Raw genomic sequence first — 20,973 nt, forward strand, 5'->3', positions numbered from 1 at the left:
AATTCACACAATAAAACAAACAAATTTTCTAGGGAACCCAACAGGGAAAACCCTCGCTTGCTTCATAATTTTATTAAGGAAAATTAAGCAACAAATCTGATACACATACAAGCTGGTTCCAATCTGAAAATACAATAATTTTCCTGCATGTCCTAGGCCTGAAACTTCTTCCTGATCGTTGACCTTCTTCCTCCTCCTATATGCACTAGAGGCTGTAATTTTCTAACACAAAACCTTAGGAAATAATCTCCTAATTCCTAGACTTTGGTTGAGCTCCTATTAAATAGGGATTTCCCCTATTTCTATGTGCGCTCCAAGGAGAAATTTCCCTCCTCAATAAATCACACAAGGAACACTTGGCTCGTTCCTCCACAAGCTCTCTTGTTCACAAACTCATGCTCAAGAATTGGATTGATTAATTATGTGCCTTCGATCTCCTAATAAGCTTTTCGATTAGGCTATTGTTAGTGAGTTTTCTAAATTAGGAGTTAAACTGTAGATTTTCTAGTTAACAAAAGTCAACACACTTAGTTAACTGGATCCTCCTAAAACATAGGAGCCTAACTCCACTTGTTCACTCAGTTCCCAATTTAACTCACTCTAGAGGACACATAATTCATCCTCCACAAACACACACTAGTCAAATTGCTTCTTAAACTCGTCCTCATCATTGGAACTCATACATGTCTAAGAATATCTCCAAATCGTTTCCTTGATCAAGGCACAGATCAAGGAATCCATTCCTTCGCTACTTTTCAACAAAATAGGAGTTATGTCTCCTCCAACCAAATGACTTCATTTCAATATGTCTTGGAAGCTACTCAGCCTATTGGATCATTTAGAGAGTAGGTTGCAAAGTTTCACACAACAGGCTATGGGTTGTGGTATGCCAGAACTAAATATTTTAAGCTAAAATCTTATAATGATAGGAAAAACACATTTGGAGCAACATTCTTTTTAGGAGATTGTCTAGTGCCTTGGGTCAACAAAAAACAAAACTCAATCTCATTATTAACGGTTGAAGCATAGTACATTGATGTGGCCAGCTGTTGCATACAATTCTTTGGATGAAGGAGACCTTAAAGGACACCAGGGTAGGGTTGAATGATTCAATTCCAATCATGTGTGACAATACTAGTTCTATCAACATCTCTAAAAATCTTGTCATGCATTCAATGACTAAGCATATTCCAATCAAGTTCTATTTCTTAAGAGAACAAGTTGTTGTTAATGTTGTTCAACTTGAGTATGTGGCTACCAATGAGTAGCTTATATATATATTCACTAAGCCACTAGCATGAGAACCCTTTGAGTACCTTAAGTAGAAAATATGAGTTGTGTCTCCTCTAACCAAATGAATCCATTTCAATGTCTTGGAAACTACTCAATCTATTGGATCATTTAGAGAGTAGGTTGCAAAGTTTCAGGGGGAGTTTCTTCCATTGGGTGCATCCTTTCCCATTGATGTAAAAAAAGGAGAAGAAGCTTTTGAGTGGATTGTTCATTGAAGCTAGGGGAAGTGTAGAGATGGAGAAAACCCCGCTTGATTTTAGGGGGAGCTTGAAATGTTGCCATCAATGCCAAAGGGGGATATTGTTGAGCATAATGTTGGCATTGATGTCAAATGGGAAAGGAATACCAATGCATGGTGTGTCAAGTTCAAGGGGAGTCCAGTGGTTGCTGCAATCTTTGGTAGAGAATCATCATAGTAAAAAGATAAGTGAAGAAGCTATAAAATCTTATAACTATGATGGTTGGGAGTCCTAGGCCTTGAAGGCATTTTTGCCTTAGGAGATCAATTTAGATGCTTCTGGAAGTGGCATAGTTTGATAGTGCTCAAAAAGAGCTTTCCAACGATACACTGAAGTCCAGAAAAGGCCTTTTTGATCAAAAGTTGTCACCAATGAAAGATTAGTACCCCAAAGTCAATGGTTGCATAGTTAAATTGGTGTAGGGTAAAATTTGGTGGAGTCTGTGGCGAAGCATCTAAACACAAAGCTGAGAGGATGTGGCAAACATCATAACAGCAGAAGCAAACTTCATTGGCCGATGGTGGAGCCCATATAACACGTAACTTCGACAGAGGTTTCCCGGACGATCCTAATGTGTGCACAATAGGGCACACCCGGGATGATGTAAGCCCAAGAGGAGTCAGCAGGCAGACATGCGCAGTGATTACTGAATGATTGCAGTAGGAGGTCCCCATAGGAAACCTCATCCTAGGAGACTTTCCTCGGAGGATCAAAGTTGAGCGCTAGATTAAAATACACGCGATGACACACAATTTGGTTAGTGTGGCAAAGGTGGAAAAGGCTTTGATTGGTGTAGTAAAAGCAGAGCGGGCCCATAAGTAACAACTCATCCCGTCAACCTTTTGAGTGGTCGATGTTCATGACTTGTGGTCCCACATGACACATCATCTTGGAGGATTGTCCTTGGGTGAATCTCAAAGTAGACGCGTTAAGAAAAGGTTGGGGAAATAGATTCTAGAGATGAAGATATTGCCGACATTTGATGTTTCGTCAAGTATTGAAAGGCACTCCCAGGTCTTGGTTATGCGGTGGTTTCGTGTGTTGAGCGAACAAGGGCTTTCAGGATGACTTCAATAAAAAAGGCGTTGCAGACATATGTTAAAAAAAAGGGGCCTTCAGACTATATACAAAGCACCGTGGGCATATGTTTAAATGACATGATCAGGTCGGTAGCTCTTTAGCACTATATTCCATGCTTGGCACTTATACCATATTTGGGGGGTCCTCTACAAATTTGAGGAGAAGATTTGAACGGGTCGACAACTATTTTGGCCTATGCACTATAACAAACACCTATGCCATATCTAGAGCTCTCTACAATTGGATTGTGCATGCAATGGATGAGTCGATAATTGTGTGTCGTGCATAGTGTGAATGCACTAGTTTATGTTATTAATGAGGATCATTTCAAGATCTCTAAGTCCCATGCCAAAGTACATCTTGAGTGTTGGAGAGCAAGGTTGGTTATACAAGAAAAAAATAATGGTGGAGCACTCTAATTGTGTAGGAGGTTTGAGAATTAATTCCAAACATGACAAAACCTTTAGAGTTCGCTCTCAAATTTATTATAGCTACAACTGCGAAGTAATTAAATCTCTAATAGTGTGCAATCATAATTGCAAAGCCTTACGAAGCTGCAATGGAGACCATACAAATGCCTGCTGGTTGAGTAAATTGAGCCCATACACATATTTTTAATTGAAGATCAATATGCCATACTGTAGGTTGAATGTGTTGATTAATGAGCTTACATAGTGCATCATTCACTATGTTGTTGTTGAACAAAAAGCTTAGGAAACACTGAGTCGAGTGATGGGAGCATTATTGTGCATTGTGTGAGAGTGTGAACTGTGGCAAGAGGTTATGTGCGCACATAAGGAGAATGGTGGCTGAGAGATATTAATTGTACAGACTAATTGAGGGCTGAGACTAGAGCTAATGGAATAGAGAAGTGTGCAGTGTAGAGAGGGGCTGTCGAGCATAGAGGAAGGAGTTGTGTGTGACAACAGATCAAGTTCTTTATATTTCTATGTAATAGTAGGTCTCCATTACTCAGTTTGAGAATTATATGAAAAATAAGACAGTTGACTGAAGCAGGTTGTGGTCTGCATCTATAAGAGGTTGGTGCCTCTTGGCAAGTTGTGGTTTGCTATTTTAAGGGGGCTGGGGCCTCCTATGAGTGGGTGCTCACAAACAACAATAAAAAACAGATTGGTGGTTTTCCCATTGGGTTTCCACATTAAATCCCTGTGTCCATATGTGTATGATGTCTATATTGATGGTGTGTATGTTCATGTGAATGGTTTACATTGTTGTTTATGTATTCTACTGCAAGGTCTTACATGAGTAATTACTAAATTAAAAGGAAAGTAAGAATTGGGTTTAAAAGTTTAAAACTCTCATTGATTATTGATTCACCCGCCTCTCAGTAATTGCTTCTTCCAATAGAATAGAATTGAACCACTTTTCCTCCTAGTGGCTCAATTGTAACATAGCTCGATAGCCAAATAGCGATTAAATTTGACCAATTTAACCTTCAATATGAGTTATAACTCGACCCTTCTAGAGTCTTCTTAATCATGGTCACATGGCTAGCTCCTTTCTTTTCCACGAGTAATGGGTTAACATGGCATACTCTCGAATTATGGTGGACAAAATGGGAAGTTCAACTTCCAGGTGGCATAATTTTTGCATACATAATTCTTTGAGGTTGTTCTTGTGTAATTGGAAAAGTATTTGAGTGTACAATAGAGATAGGGGTCTTGCACACATAAGAGTTTTTCGACCACAAAAAATTCATTAGATGCCTCAAATTGCCTTTATAAGGTTTTAAACCCTAATTTTCCAAACTTGGGCCCACCAATAAAATTGGTCCTATGAGTTGATTCCTCGATTTTTTTCCACTTTGAAAGCATAAAGATGGATGACAAATAATATAATGATCCAATACATATTATCTAAGCTCCAAAAATTACCTAGGCATGGCACCGAGTCTAACCCACACCAACCCTCAACTGTTGGAAGATACATGAATGTGAGATAAGTTTGTGTTGCATTTCTTAGTAATATGATACATATAAGTACATCATTTAGTTCCTTTGGATTTATCTTCCAAGATCTCTTGAACTCTCAATGACTCTTCATATTCCTTTGAGACTCTTTACATTATTTATCAAGTGAATAATACATTTTACCATAATCCCTAATGATTAAGTTTCCAACATTCCCCACCTTAATTCGAAGGGGTGTATGGGAGTATTGGAATAAATTCTAAATTTGGAAGTGGATAACTACTAATGACTGAATGTGCTCTTTGAATCCAATGGTTTTGGGGTGACCACAAACCAAATGGCTAGTGGAACCCAAAGTTTTTTACTAAATGGTGTTTAAGGATTACCACAAAATTTGTCTAGTGGAAATGGTGGTTTAAAGATGACCACAATTGATGTTTAATAGAAGACATAAGTCTTTTACTAAATGGTGGTTTAAGGAATACCATAAATCGGTTCACACTCATGGATTTAATTCTAGCTCTAGCTATAGTTTTGACTCTAGTTCTGGTTCAAGCTTGCTTGTTCTTGCTCGATTGATAGGACTTTAAAACTTGAAGACTATCAATAACTAGTATTATTCCTCTCTATCAGATACAAGGTGAGAAAGTGAAAATATTTCCATAATGTTCACAAGGATGAAGATAAAAAACACTGATCCTCCATGTGGTCAACTCGATTAGGTGTTGTCTTCTACTAAAAATGCACTTGTTTACAATGTAATTCAACTTAATTTCGAAAAGCATAAGAAAAATTACAAAAATTCTATTTGCAAGTTACAATTATTCTTGATTCTAGAGAATTGATTGTAAATGTATTGAAGATGCTTTAATTCCTTCCAACTAAGAAATCTACAAGTGTAAAATTCACATCTCTCTCTTGTTACTTTGAAAGCAACAACTTGTTCCAATCCTCAAAGCATTGAGTTTTCAAATATAATTCCCTCAATACTGAAATCCAATCCTTCTACTATCATTGTAATATAGGAAAATTCCCTAGTGCTAATCACTTTCTTATCCTGATGATGTTTAATGGGCTTATTGGTGGTGTTATCCCATGCTAACATAGTTTATTTTGCACAAAATTCTTGGATTGTTATGAGATTCTTTGCTTTGGGAATATTGATGGGTTTTTTATGAACTCTAGGAATAACCTTGATTACCACTCATTGCTTGTTTCCAATACGGACAATGTAAATGGTATCTTGGACATTGTCATTTTCAGTAGTATATTAGTAAAGGGTGTCGCTATAAAAAGGAGTAACATGTGATCTAAAGAGCAACTCACACTTCTAGATATGGAGAAAATAAGAGTAACTTGCACTCCCATATATGGAGAAAAAAGAGTAAGTGGCCTAGTGAGAACATCACATACATACTCCGTACTTGGATATTTTTATCAAATTAGCTACTAGGAAAGGATATTTATTCCCTGAATATACTGCTCCAAGGGACAACATAAGTAGTTTAGGCCTTGTAGCTCACAAACACATGCTCAATGCCCATTTTATTATTGAGCATCAAATCAAATTTCTCCAATACATCCTTCTGAGCACTCATTTTATAGGTTGCAAAATATTGTTGATGGCAACATAAACAAAAACACCATAAGAAATATCAATTGAGATTGCATAAAACTAGTTTGCCATACTACCATGTGCAATGGCATAAATAAGTTTCCCATGAATCGAAGGTGTATGTTGCATAGGAGAGGAAGGACCTATAGGGAATTATGCAAAAGAGGGCTATGTCCATTGCTATTGTGATGAATATCTTGTGTAAACACACCATCCACAAAGATCTCCACGCATTAACCTCCATGCTTGCAACACTAATGGTGATCGCTTCAAAGATAGAATGGAAGCATAATGCAAGTATGTGTAGTAAATTGTCTCTAATATAGGTCTTCTTTATTAACGATGCCAACTTCACCATGTTCATTCCTCTATTTGTTTGTGTACATGTTTAGAGATCTTACAAGTTGAGTGGTGTCTTGCCAATTTGTGTGGGTACCTCACTTTTTGTAGAGTGAATGTCAAATTTTCTTTAAAGAGGAATTGCAATGATTTTCAACCCATCTTGTTTTTGATACACCAAAGTGATGATGAGGTCCACGAGCATAATAATAAGGTATCCAATAGTGTAGAACATGAATGTAAAAGGATCCATCTTGTCCATTACCTCTGTATTTTTCTTGTGCAATCTTTGAGGAAATGTGTCCAGGCCATCCCCAAAATGATGTCAGTCATGAATGTCTAACTGAGGAAATCAAACTAAAACTACATGAAGCACGAGACATAGATGAATAGAACCTTCACTTCACTCACTTACGAGCAAATGAAGACAAACAAGAAGAGCTTTGAGAGGGTTTTCATAAAAATAGAGAGAACTCGAGATGCATAAGGAGGAGCATCCATGTCAAGGAAGCTCCATGTAGTCTCCACTTAATCAACCTATTTCATCACCTATGTTCGTGGGATATTAAAGAATACCCATAATCTCACTATATATTATTAAAAACATCCCAAAATCCTTTTGTTTAATCCCCTCTCACTGCATCTTTCTAATAAAAATAACACTTATTTTTACCAAATACCCCTTTTATACTCCCTAATACCTATAATTTCCCCTCACAATCACATCTCTCTACCCCTATACCTACAATATACTGACTCTGTTTTTCACAATTTAAAACCCCCCTTTATGAATGAACATGGTAAGATATTGGTCAGCAAGTTGAAGCTCCTATGGAAAAACTTATGGTACCTCAATCACAAACTCGTGGCTTTTAATACCACTATTGGAAGACACATAAATGTGAGATGAGCGTGAATTACATTTCTAATTAATAAGATATATATAAATACATCATTTAGTGAACTTTGGATTTATCTTCTAAGGTATCTTGGACTTTCGGTGACTCTTCATATTCCCTTGAGACTCTTCACATTCTTTGTCAAGTAAATAATATAATTTACCATAATCTCTCAAGGTTAGGCTTCCAACATTAACATAAATATCTCCTCTTAACTACCACAAAATTTCAAATCTAAATCACTATATAAAATATGACCCTTCAAAACCAATTATGCTAATAAAATTTGACAAAATTATTCAAATTAATCTAAAATCATTTATCTCATTTCTATTTCTTTTTGTTAATTTGACAAAACCATTCAAATTTATTTAAAATCATTCTATCTCATTTCTCTTATTAAATTTGTATAAATGAATATAATCACAAATCCTCGATAATCCTTTAGATATATTTAAGATTCATTGTTTTGTTATAAGATGTACTTGTTATAATATTATAGGGGGGAATTTGATAAGTTATATAATTGTTGACATGATTTTATTTTGTGTGCGATAAAATGAAACATTAATATATATGAAATGTTTATGTCACAGTGATTGGTTGGAAAGGCTTAAATACAATTACTATCGGATTTGGACTTACAATCATACTCTTTGGAGTATTTATGGTGAGTATAATGATTTATTAACTGTAGTTTATTGAATATTTTTTTATTGATAGTAATTTTGTTAGAAGAATTTACATTTCATTATTTCACATTATATTTATTTTTATTCATAAAAATAATATAGAGATATCATTTACATTAAGTTTAAATTCAGAATGTTTAAACGTTTTTGAAGGCATAAACCATATATATTAATAATATACTAAATATAATATATAATTTAAAAAATGTTGAGTATATATATATATATAATTTATTAATATTAAAAGTTTAATTTCAATTTTGAAATTTGTTGGCATTGTTTCTTATCTTACTTATAAATTCAATAATGCACTATGGTTTCTAACTGAAACTTAACATACTAAAAATACCTAAACCGTTTATCATTTACGATTTCCATGTATCTAAATAAAAAAATGATCTAATGCATGCTTACAATTTCTTTTAACAAAACAAAAAAACATTGTTGTCTTTTGTAGACAGTCCTAGGCTAAGGAATGGTGCCAAAGCATCTAAAGTAATGTTTTAATTTTAAATGGATGACCAATGCTTAAACTTTTAAACAAATGTAAATCCTAATTTTATCTGAGAAAATAGAAGGGTTGATTCTTCACTCTTAACAAAATTAAGCTTTAAAAATTATATGGAAAGCAGAAGTAAAGAAGATATATAATTCCTTAAATATTTAGATTGAACATCTAATTTCTTATATATAGTAGATGCGTATACTTTTTTTATTTTTATAGTGAAACAATACATGTGAAAGAGATGACAAAAGGAAACAATTTAAAAATTTAGAGGAATTAACTAAGTCATCAGTTTCAGTTAATTAATCTTTTTAAATAATGCTAACTTTGCAGGAACTTTCAGAGAGATTGATTACCCAGACTTCTATGTTACCTTGAACATGTGCATAGAAAAATAAAATGAATACATAATTGAATAACCAGAAAAACTCACAAAGATACACAAGCTGCTCAGAATGAATCCAGAATCGTTTTATTGACTTTAGAAATAGCTCAGAAAGTTACAAGCATGTTTACTTGTTCATCACAAGCGTTCAACCCTTTCTTTTTTGAATTACAAAAAATTATTAGAGTTCGACTTTCAAACATATCTAAACTGGAATCAAAATTTATTACAAAATATAATACCATACAAAATATTTAGGATATTACAAAAATAGAACTACAAATAGTGGATCTAAACTGATTTCGGGAGCTGTTGATGATGACTGTAGCTAGAAATTTGCTTTTTTGTTCACTGCTCCTGAAATCTTGTTGTCTGCTAATAAAATTTTGATGTCTGCTCTTGGAATTTTGCATTTTGTTCCTATTTGATGACCTCACATAGTTTATCCCATCTCTTTTCATCAGGGATAGAAAACTTTAACAATTTTCTATACGACTCATCGACTTCGGTATATTTTTCAAAGGTGGGCCTAGTTAGAAACAAATGCTTAATTTCATGCTAAATTAACAAATCATAACTTAGACTTTCAATGGAGGCTTTCTTAGTGATAATTCCTCTGAGTTTGGAAAATTTGGTCATATCCACTGCTATATCATGTAACCTTTGTTGATACTCTTCAAGTGGGATCAATTTGCCACTTATATCCTGCAAGGCTAGAAGTCCTTTCTGATGTAAAGCATTAAATTTCGTGTGAAATTTCTTGATTTGAACCTCCGAATTTTGGCACTTGTTCTCGAGCTATAGCATCAAATTTCTCTTGGTTAGAACCTTTATGACCTCCAAGACAACTCCAGTTATGTCTTCAATGCTGAATTCTTCAAGCTCATCTTTTGTCTTGGAGTTTAGGACTTTGATTATCCTTGTAGCATCTCTAGGTTTGTGATCTAGGTCCTTCTTTATTTTTGCTATTGTTGCTTGTGACCTATATAATAAATCTTCTTGCTCAAAAATAATTTCAATTGAAGGCCATAACTCAGTCACTGATACATTAATGTTTATCCAAATATTTTCTTTGGCCTGAGCAATAGTTTGTGCAATTAAAGATTCATTTTCATAAATTTCTAATTGCTGAGTTAATTTATAATTCTTTTGAATCTTAGGCAAATATGCATTATCAGACTTAATATTCTATTCTTGAATATTTTGGAGTTGCATTTTGAGTTTCTTGATTTCTTGATCCTTCAGAGATAAGTCTCCCATGGCCTTTGACAATTGTTTTATTGAGTCAATAGATTGTTTTTTTACTGTAATGGTTATTGTTGTAGATGTCCTTGTTGTTGAAGTACCTGCTTTAGAAGTAGTAGCTATAGGAATGGCAGCTGAAATACTTAGTTGTTGTTCGTTTTCTTTCAGGAGTGATACCATGTCAGCTTCCATTTTCTGAATTTGAACATTCTGTTCAACTATCAATTTGAACATATTTTCTTTTTCCTTTTGAAGTTGACCAACTTCCTTAGCTTGTGGATGTTCAATAGTAGGATGTTTAAGTTGCTTCCTTAATGCTTGAATGTCAACATTCTTATTTTTAATCATCTCTTCTGCTACTTTGATATTACTAGGATCATATCCTAGTTTGAACACCAAATCTTCAAGAGCTTTGATTCTTGTATCTTTAGCCAGAGATGACATTCTCTCCATCTTCAAATGTGTGTGAATATTGTTAAGGGAAGCTTGCATTTTAGAGGCTGCCATAGTTGAACTTGTTAATGTGGAATATATCATTTCACCGGCCTGCTTATGCAGGTCAATTTGATCAATGGCATGAATTTTCTTGGTGTCAAAAGCAAAAATGGATGTTTTGTAATCTTCTGTACTTTTAGGGACTAGAACTTTAGATTCCAAGAAAGTTAATTGAAACTGTCCCTTCTCAGTATCAAGTGCAGACAAAACTCTGTGTTGTGTAGTAGAAGACTGCTTCCATAATTTTGACTAAGTGGTGGCTTTTAATGCTTCATTTTTCCTTTTAATTTCTTTGTATCTAACAAAAATATTTAGTTGCATTGTATCATGAGAAACATAAGAGATAGAAGAATTTGTAATTTCTTCAATCTGTGAAATAGAAGTGGTAGGAAAACCTTACAGCACCACTGTGGCTTGCTCTTGTGAACTCTTGTCCTCTGAGGACTCCTGATTAATATTTGTCTTCTTTATCCTTTTAAAAACTGTGGAACTTGTAGCTTGAGTTTCTGAGTCTATAGGAGACAGACTTTATCTTAGTCTTTTGGTTTCTTTTTCTTGAGGCACTGGAGTCTATGAAGATGTCCGACTAATAATATGTTCTTCAACTTCTTGTAATGTATTCTCCTGCCACTCTTCTTGATTTGCATACTGTTTTATCTCTGGCTTGGTTGTATTTACATATGGAGTTGTTTTTTGCTCAACTCTCAACTTCAAAATAATCCCCAGGGGTTCATAGGTTTATGTAAAACTCAACTTGAATTTCATCTACTTTAATAAATTATATGCCTCCTCCATTACTGCTTTGGTATTAACAATGAAAGGGCCAATATGTGCCTTCAACTTGAATTGGGCTTTCTGCTTCCTGGATACAAAATGCAAATCATCCATATTCGTCATTTGCCTGATGTATTCCAAGGCAAAGATCTTGATTGACACAAATATTTGTAACATGTAAGGAGGAATTTCACATCCATATATTCCGATCTCTGTATCATTTTGATAGAGGTACTAGTCTCCAATTTTGGCTTGCTCAGTAAGGTGCAGAATTCTTCTGATTTCATATGAAATCCTTGGTATAACATCATTGTTGATAAGACATAAAGACATATGCAAAAATTGGTTTACATAATCACTAAAGGAATACTCTTATGTGTTCTTCCTAACCAAGGAATTCCAATGAATGATTGATTGAGACTTTCCTTGTGCATCATACTTCTGCAATGGGAACTTAAACCTATATGCTTGATGAAATAAAAGTAAATACACAAGAACTGACTGATGTTTAAAAGCACCTTTAGTAGAAAACTTTAAAAACTGATCATGAATATTGTCTGCCAAAAACTGACTGTAGTTGAAAATCAATGAGGGCTTATTACCCACAGAGAACATTGATAAAAATCCCAATATTACTTCATCGACCCATTGATCGGTAGGGTAACCTAACAAACACACGACCGTAGAAATGACTTGCTTAGACATTTCTGGAAAAATTGAAGTGGAATAGGGCGGATTAGTCATAGGAAACTCAGAATTCTCAAATAACAATGACTCAAAGATTCGGGCTCGTTGAGGAAATGTGAGTTTTTGGAAAATCTCCATGAGGGAATCAATAGAAAAAGGGTGCAGAGGAGCTGAGTGATTGATTTGGAGTGCTTGGCATATGGACTTAGGAGTAATGGCAAATAAAACTTCATTATTTTGGGCAATTACAACCCTCTGACTAGGAAGATATCTGAGATGATACTAGGTAACAAATTCAGGGAAAATATGGGTATGGGGAAAGATGAATTGGGGAAGGAAAGATTCCCAAATTTTCAATTCACCACTAACATCTAGAAATTTCTAGTTTGGCCAATTGTGGAGTTCATAAAGATTGAACTCGCATTGGGTTTCTGAGATCTTGTATTGCGTATCTACCAGAGGGAGCTCTTCTAGGTTACCTACAGAGGGCAACGTAGGGCTTTTTACAACTAATTTCAACTTGCCTTTAGATGAAGACATTGTGAAGAGGAATTACAGACAAGAGTGACGAATTACCAAACAAATGACGATCACTGGTGTATGAAGATTGTTGCGTGATTGTGGAATTCATAATTGCATTGGTGTTGCTGGGAGCTGAAATGACGAAAGGGAATATGCAGTGTAATGTGTGCTTTTTAAAAGAGGGGATTCGAATGAATAAATAGGTTATAATTGTTTTTTGGGTGCGTTGAATTAATTATTTAGACGTTGGTGCGAAGGATTAATGATAAAACAATTATATGAATGTTTGGCAGGAGGAATTAATTGTTTAAACGACTACATGGTGGGAGCAAATAGGAGAGGGATAGGTGGCAAGGTGTGAGCGGGAAGGATAGTGGTTTTCGGAGGGGGGTGGGCGATTAGTGGTTTAGGAGAGGGGGGTCCCAAACTCATCCAGGAAGCGCCACGTATGCGTGGGCGGTAAACATGAATCTGCTTTTCGGACCCCCCCCCCCCCCAAACTCTGAAAGTGCACCGGGGGGGTCCTGAATTCATCCCCTGTCGTTGATCTGGGCAGGGATGATCTCCTCTGACGATTGCCAATCGCACTTTATTGGATTCAAGTGATATATATATCTCAAAATTGTGAGCAAGTCAAAATTTCGCATTGTTTTATATTGCTATTATTTAATTCTTTGTATTATGTCTGAAGAGTTATTTTATTTTGCAAATAAAAGAATGATTTGATGTTATTCTTTTCTTTTGATATTTGTTCTTTATTTCTTTTTCTCATTTTCTTTCCTTCTTTTTTACCTTTTTTTTAACAAAAATGAAAAAGTAAAAAAAAGAACTATGGTAAAAATAAGTTACAACGTCGGCTCCGTCTGAGGACTACTTCCCTCTTCAGGATGCAGAGACTTGCATATCCATGTGCCTTCTCCTCGGGCTATGGAGTCTTTGTTGTGAAAATCACACTTTGATGCTAAAATTTAAAGAAAACCAGAAATTTACAATGAAGATGGTTGCAAGCATCTAATAATGAATATAGTGTTTGAGGTATTGTCCATTGATAGAAAATGAAGAATATTTTCCTTCCAGGTTGCGCAGAATAAAAGTGTTGTTACCCTTTACTTCTGCAATGCTGAATGGTCCCAACCACAAATTATCAAACTTTCCATGCTTGCCTCTTTCCTCTCTTCTGGCATCCCATCTTAAGACTAGATCACCTTGTCTAAAATCTCTTTCTCTAGCCTTTCTGTCAAATAAGCTTTTCATTTTGTTTTGATATTGACAAAGTTTGTGCTGAACTTCATCTCTGTCTTGGTTTAGCTCAATGATTTGATTGATTCTCCTTGAAAAACATTCAACTTCCTCATATGATTCCTGCAAAAATTTCATGACTAGAAATGCTAGTTGTGTAGGGAAAATTGCTTCAGTTCCATATACAAGTTGGAAAGGGGACTTGCTAGTAGATCTTTTGGGTGATACTCTGTTTTCCCAAACTGCATATTTGAGATGACTATCCCAACTTCTTTTGTGATCTGCCAATACTTTCTTGATTACCTTAACCAGACTTTTATTTGATGATTCTGCTAACCCATTACCTTGTGGGTAATATGGTGTAGAATGATGCAATGAAATCTAATATTTTTGACAAAACTCTATCATTTAATGTTGCTGAAAGTCTGTGCATTGTTTGTAACTATTTTTTGTGGGCGGCCAAATTTAGACAATATATTCTCTTCAATGAATTTGATAACCACTATATTTGTTGCATTTTTAACAGGGATTGCTTCTACCTACTTGGTTAAGTAATTAGTGGTAGTTAATATCCATCTATGTTGGTTGCTATAAGCTGGAACTATTTCACCTATAAAATATAATCCCCATTGTAAAAACAAAGCTTCAATTAAAACTGAGACAAGGGGAAGTGTTACTAGCCTCTGTTTTCTAGGAAATATTTGACATGGGATACAACTTCTTACCTTTGCTCCAACCTATGCAAAAAAATTGGGCCAATAGAAACCTGCTCTCAGAATTTTGTATGCAGTTTCCTTCCAAGCATAATGTCCTCCACAAATGCCTTCATGAAACTGTTCAATGACTCCTTCGGTTTCACTTTCAATCAGGCATAATAAAAGAATATTCAAAGGATCCTTCCAATACAAATTGGCATTTATGATATAATATTTCATAGCTTTGAGTCTAAGAGATCTAGATTGATTCTTTGTAAATTCAGGAGGATACTTTAAATCTCGAAGAAAATTCACTGTCTTTATACCAATCTGAAAGTAAAAATTTGTCATCAATGTGTAGAGGCAGAGGAAAGGGATCTAAACTAGAAGAAGGTTCTCGTAGATTCTTCTCGATTGACATTTAAGAAGGTTCTTGTGGATTCTCCTCATTTGAGATCTAAGAAAGTTCTTGTGGATTCTTCTCTATTGAAATCTGAGAAGGTTCTTATGGATTCTTCTCTGCTGAAATCTGTAAAATGGTGTTCATACCAAGAATCCTACAATTTGATTCAACCAAAATTTTAGCTAAACCCTGTCCTTTCACCAGTTTGGTGGGTCTGATATCCACATCAAACTCAAGTATCTTGGCAATCCATCTTCCCCTCTTTTCATATGTATCAGGTTATGTTAAAATGTTATCACTACATTGTTGGGGACATAAGAAATAACAGGGGAATGTAACACATAAATCATGAATGCTTTTAGGGGTTGGACAAGGGCATAGGCTTGCTTCTCTATGATGGCATATCTTAGTTCAACATCTCTCATCACTTTATTGAAAAAGGCAATTGGATGCTCATATCCGTCATCATTTCTTTGTAGTAAAACAATTGCTATGGTAGTGTCAGAGGCAAAGGAGAAGATACTAAAGAGTTTTGAGTAATCTGGACTAGCTAGTACTGGGCTTCTGAAATAGCTTTCTTGATTTGTGAAAAAGAATATCTAGTATGTAATGTCCATTTGACTTCATGATCCTTTTTAAGCATATCGATAATATCTTTCACAATCTCAACATAATTAGGTATAAATCTTCTTAAGAAGTTTATTTTTCCTAAAAATGCTTGAATTTTCTTTTTGTTTCTAGGTAAACTGATTACCTGAATTGTTGAGACTCTTTTTGGATCGATTACAACTCTTTCATTTGAAATTATATGTCCCAATAACTTTCCTTCTTTCATGGAAAAAAAGTGACTTTTTGGGATTAAGAGAAATCCCATATTTCCTGCATCTGTCAAAAAAAATTCTCAAACGTTTCAAGTGTTTCTCATCAGAATCAAAAAATACAGTTAAATCATCAAGATAAATGACAATTAATTTATTTATCTTACCAACGAATGTGAGATCCACTGCTCTTTGAAATGCTTCCCCAACGTTGTTTAAACCAAAAGGTATCTTGGCATACATAAATGTACCCCACGGAGTTGTAAATGTAGTATTTTCTTTGTCTTCTGGACTAACCAAAATTTGGTTATATCCAAAAAATCCATCTAACATTGAAATCCTATTTGAACCTGAAACCCTCTGAAGTAATTGATCCATTTTTGGTAATGGATAATTATCCTTTAAAGACAATTTGTTCAGATTCCTAAAGTCAACACATCGTCTTATTTCACCATTTTTCTTCCTAACAGGTATTAGGTTTTCTATCCATTCAAAATATCTTAAGGGAACAATTATTTTTGCATCCAATAGCTTTTTAATTTCTTTCTCAATGATTGGAAGCAATATTGGGTTTATTCTTCTTAATTTCTGTTGAAATGGTTTAGCTTCAGGTTTGAGAGGAATTTTATGTTCAATAATGGTTGTGTCATAGGTTTTCAATTCTTCATATGAACATGCAAATACATCTCTATAATGTTTGAAAATATTGATATATTTGTCTTTGATTTCTTGAGGCAATGATGCTAAGATTTTAACATTTTTGATTTCTTCAGATGTACCAATATTACAGTCCTGGACATTTTCTTGTTGTGAATTTAACAATGAAGTTTTTGATACATCATTATGATCAAAAAGTTTTTCAAGCGGAACTAATCCTTTTGGAATATAATTATTTGATAACTGAATGATATCGTGATCCAATTTTATGTTCTAAATGTGAATTTTGATCATTTGATTTAATTTCATCAATGTGTTCTTCTTCCACATGTAAAGCAGAAAATTCATCTATTGTTTGTAAAACGTTTTTTAACTGTTCATCATCTTCAAAAACTTGCCAGTGTTTGAGATTGTCAGATGGAAGGTTTGTATTTTACCTTAATCTGATAATGCAATTGCAAAGAATCGAGAATTTTAAAAGAATTGGCATAAATTTCCAAAGCATTAGCATGAATATTTTCTTCTCTTGGGATTGATGTGATATTGAAGGCTTGAAAATAATTATCTACACAGTCCCAAACTTCATTTCTATAAGCTCTAAACCTAGGATGCTTGGTTTGACAAAGGTTTCTAATTTTTTTAACTGAATCACCAAATACAACTAAGTTTCCAACTTTCAGACTCTTAGCTAACTCCAATCCTAAAATTAGGGCTTCATATTCTACCACATTGTTTGTGACTTCAAAATATAATTTAAAAGATTGGGTTATATTTTTCTTATCAGGAGAGATGAGTACAATTCTAGCCCGTGGCCTGTCTTTGGAAAATGCCCCATCAAAATACATTTTCCAAATGTCAGTGTTTATAATTTGAGGGGATTGACAGTTTCTTGAATGTTGATTTGAGGATTTGAAAGATCATTAGCAGCTAAATTAAAGCATCCAAAATCTTGATCGATTACATAAATGGGATGATTAATTGCTTTATTTGCTTTACAAATTGTATTAATGAATCTTACTTCCCTGTATAATCTTAAATGTTCACTTCCGTAAACTGAGATCGTAGCATAAGACATATCCATTTGCAGACTTCCCCCCTAACTTGGCACAACAAGATTTGGATAATAACATTCCAAATTTTGGGGGAATATTTGTAACAACAATGTCCAAGACTATACTCTTGACAGGGATTTGAGCAAGTGTTACCACTAAATCCTTAATTAATCCGAGGCAAGGTACTTTCTTAGAATCAAAAGTATACATATCATGATATGGTCTAGTGATTTGTAATTGAAGTTGATCCATGATTACTTTAGGCATTAGATTATGGGAAGCACCAAAATCTAACATGCAATTATATAAAAGGTAATCATGAATTTTCAAGGTGACATAAAAGGGAGGTACACTTTCATCAATCATATCTGAACTAGGACCAAAAACAACTTGAGGTTTTTCATCCTATAAACTAATGACATCCCCCTCTGCATCAACACTTGAAGATTGAATCCATTTAGAGACTTGATTATTATAACATGGATTTTTGGAGAGTTCAGATAATGGGATTGGAATTTTAACTATTTGTAATTCTTTTTAAAATTAAAAACAGTTGGAACAGATTTGTCAGCAATATTGTGTTCTTGTCACTGATCTTGTGGTTGAATTAATGGTGTTTGTGTTTCAGTTGATTTTACTTGAGATTCATCAAAGGTAACCTTTTTAACTTGTCTACCAGGTCCTGGTTTTGGTCTAAGGTCATACCTTATGTTTAATTCAGCAATGAGAAATTCAGAAAAAGCTTGATACTTGGAAATTTGAGAATTTTCTTGATTTCGAATTAAAGACTGATCTTGAGTGATTGGAACAATAGAATCTTGTGATGATGGATATTCAAAATAATTGATATCATTTGTATTGACAGGAACAATTTCTTGAGGATCTTGATCATCAATCATTAGGGGAGGTTGAATTTGTTGATTAGAGTTTGGTCTTTGCAAAATTTGAGGTTGAAAAGGTCTTTTGTATTTCACTTGTGGTCTATTCGCAACTTGTTGGGTTACTCTAGGTTGAGTTTCCATTTTAGAGATTTTGTTAGAAATATTTGTAAGTAGAGAAGTTATTTCACAAATTTTATGATCTTCATATTTAGTTTTTGATGAGGTACCTTCTTCTCTAGATTTCATCCTCTTTTTAACCTTTTCTGCCTTCAGTTTAGAAGATGTTGATCTATTGGCTTCAACTTCAATTGCATTAGTTTCCATGTCTGCTAAAGTTTCTAATTTTATCTCCCTAAGCATTACAACAAAGTCATCTTCAAATGCTTTGGAGAACCTAACCTTAGCAGCAGTTACTAGAGGTTTGCAATCAAGAGGCATTTTTGTTATAGAGTTTATTGAATCTTTTAATGAAATCAACTACAGGTTCACCATGGTTTCTTTTGAAGTCTTCAAATTCTGTTAAGTAGTAAATAACGTCATTTTTAATTCCCCGTTGAGTTTTGAAAATATTAACTATTTCAACCCATGAATTAATTGAATTAGCTTGAAGTTGTCTGAACCATATCCTAACATTTCCTTTAAGTGATTGAACAAAAATTCTAGTGTAGACATCCTCATGCTCAATATTCATGTTATTAGAAAGTCTAAGAATGCAACGAAGTGATCTTCAACAGATGGCCCAGTCTCTACATTAGATCTAGGTAAGTGTTTTAAATATCAATCAGGTAAAACATGGAGTTGGGCTGTAGGTGGAAGAACTAAGGATGCATAACGTGCTGCACAATTGGTTGAACCATCCATTTAATGAGATGGAGTTGTCTTTTTAGGAGAAACAACTTTACTAGAAGAAGAAGGTGATGAAGGTTTAGGTTTCTGGAAGAATTGAGGACTAATAACTTCGGGAAGAACCTTTTCAAGATCCTCAAAAGCTAGAGGATTAGTATAAATACTAAGTTCCTCTTCAGATTTAGTAGAAGTGGATGGATAAGTATGTACAAAAGAAGATTTAAAATCAAATGGTTTATACTCAGAAGGAGAAATTTTAGGATCTTCTTCATTGTCAGTAGGTTCCAAATGCGAATAAGGAATTTTAAAAGCCTTAAGCTTATGGACTAAAAATGCAATTTGAAGATGTATTCCTCCAGAAAGGAGTTCTAAAACTTTCGAAGGAAGATCTGATAATTCAACATGTATTGAAGTTGACTGTGAAGGACCAAATTGTGAATGTGCTTCCGATAGAATAGAGGCAGAAGTAGCAAGAAAGATTTCTAACCTATGTCTAATTGATGCAATTCTAACTAATCTCTCTGGATTTGATAAAAGAGAGAAAAAATATGGATCTAACTATGATCTGGTATGCCTGTGTGAAGCCATATTTAATATGTAGAGTCGCCAAGTGAAGGATTTTAGCCTACTAGCCTCTTATTCACTGTTAAGAGACAAGTATATTCGTTTTCCCAGGGAAACAAGCTTCAATCTTCGTTCCCCGACAACGACGCCAATCTGATGTTGTCCTTTGTAGACAGTCCTAGGCTAAGGGACTGTGCCAAAGCATCCAAAGTAATGTTTTTAATTTTAAATGGATGACCAATGCTTAAACTTTTAAATAGATGTAAATCCTAATTATTTTTGAGAAAATAGAAGGGCTAATTCTTCACTCTTAACAAAATTAAGCTTTAAAAATGATATGGAAAGCAGAAGTAAAGAAGATATATAATTCCTTAAATATTCAGATTGAGCATCTAATTTATTATATATAGCATATGCGTATAGAAATTTTCTAAGGCGAAACAGTTGATGTGCAAGAGATGACAAAAGGCAGCAATTTAAAAATTTAAAGGAATTAGCTAAAACAAATAGTTTTAGCTAATTAATCTCTTTAAATAATGATAACTTTGCAGGAGCTTTCAAAGAGATTGATATTCAATCTATTCTTACCCAAACTTCTATGTTACCTTGAAGATGTGCATAGAAAAATAAATTGAATACATAATTGAATAATCAGAAGAACTCACAAAGATACACAAACTGCTCAAGATGAATCCATAATCCTTCTATTAACTTTAGAAATAGCTCAGAAAGTAACAAGCATGTTCACTGGTTCATCACAAGGGTTCAACCCTTTCTTATTTGAATTACAAAATATTTATAGAGTTCGACTTTCAAACATATCTAAACTAGAATCAAAATTTATTACAAAATATAATATCATCCAAAATATTTGGGATATTACAAAAATAGAACTAAAAATAGTGGATCTGAATTGATTTCGAGGGTTGTTGTTGATGATTGTAGCTAGAAATCTGCTTTTCTGTTCACTGCCCCTGAAATTATGTTGTTTGCTACTAAAATTTTGTTGTCTACTCCTGAAATTTAGCATTTTGTTCCTATTCGATGAGCTCACATAGTTTATCCCATCTCTTTTAATTAGGGATAGAAAAATTTAAAAATTTTCTATATGACTCAT

At 34.1% G+C, this 20,973-nt stretch overlaps 1 protein-coding gene across 2 annotated transcripts in view; it reads left to right on the forward strand.

The window, feature by feature from the left end:
- Nucleotides 1-20,973, forward strand: part of LOC149248342 (lipid phosphate phosphatase epsilon 1, chloroplastic-like) — a 178,691-nt gene that overhangs the window by 109,626 nt on the left and 48,092 nt on the right. Inside the window, exons 3-4 of one of the 2 annotated variants that reach the window (XM_089456029.1) lie at nucleotides 7,993-8,066; nucleotides 18,431-18,505. In XM_089456029.1, the coding sequence (XP_089312155.1) occupies nucleotides 7,993-8,066; nucleotides 18,431-18,490 (134 nt within the window). In that variant the 3' untranslated portion in view covers nucleotides 18,491-18,505. Of the gene's footprint in view, nucleotides 1-7,992; nucleotides 8,067-18,430; nucleotides 18,506-20,973 lie in introns of those variants that run through there. The other variant, XM_089456028.1, reaches the window with a different exon arrangement.

The sequence above is a fragment of the Pinus tabuliformis genome, chromosome 7 (genome assembly GCF_031772625.1).
Source record: "Pinus tabuliformis cultivar Carrire ecotype Pingquan chromosome 7, CPIR1, whole genome shotgun sequence".
NCBI classification, from domain to species: domain Eukaryota; kingdom Viridiplantae; phylum Streptophyta; class Pinopsida; order Pinales; family Pinaceae; genus Pinus; species Pinus tabuliformis.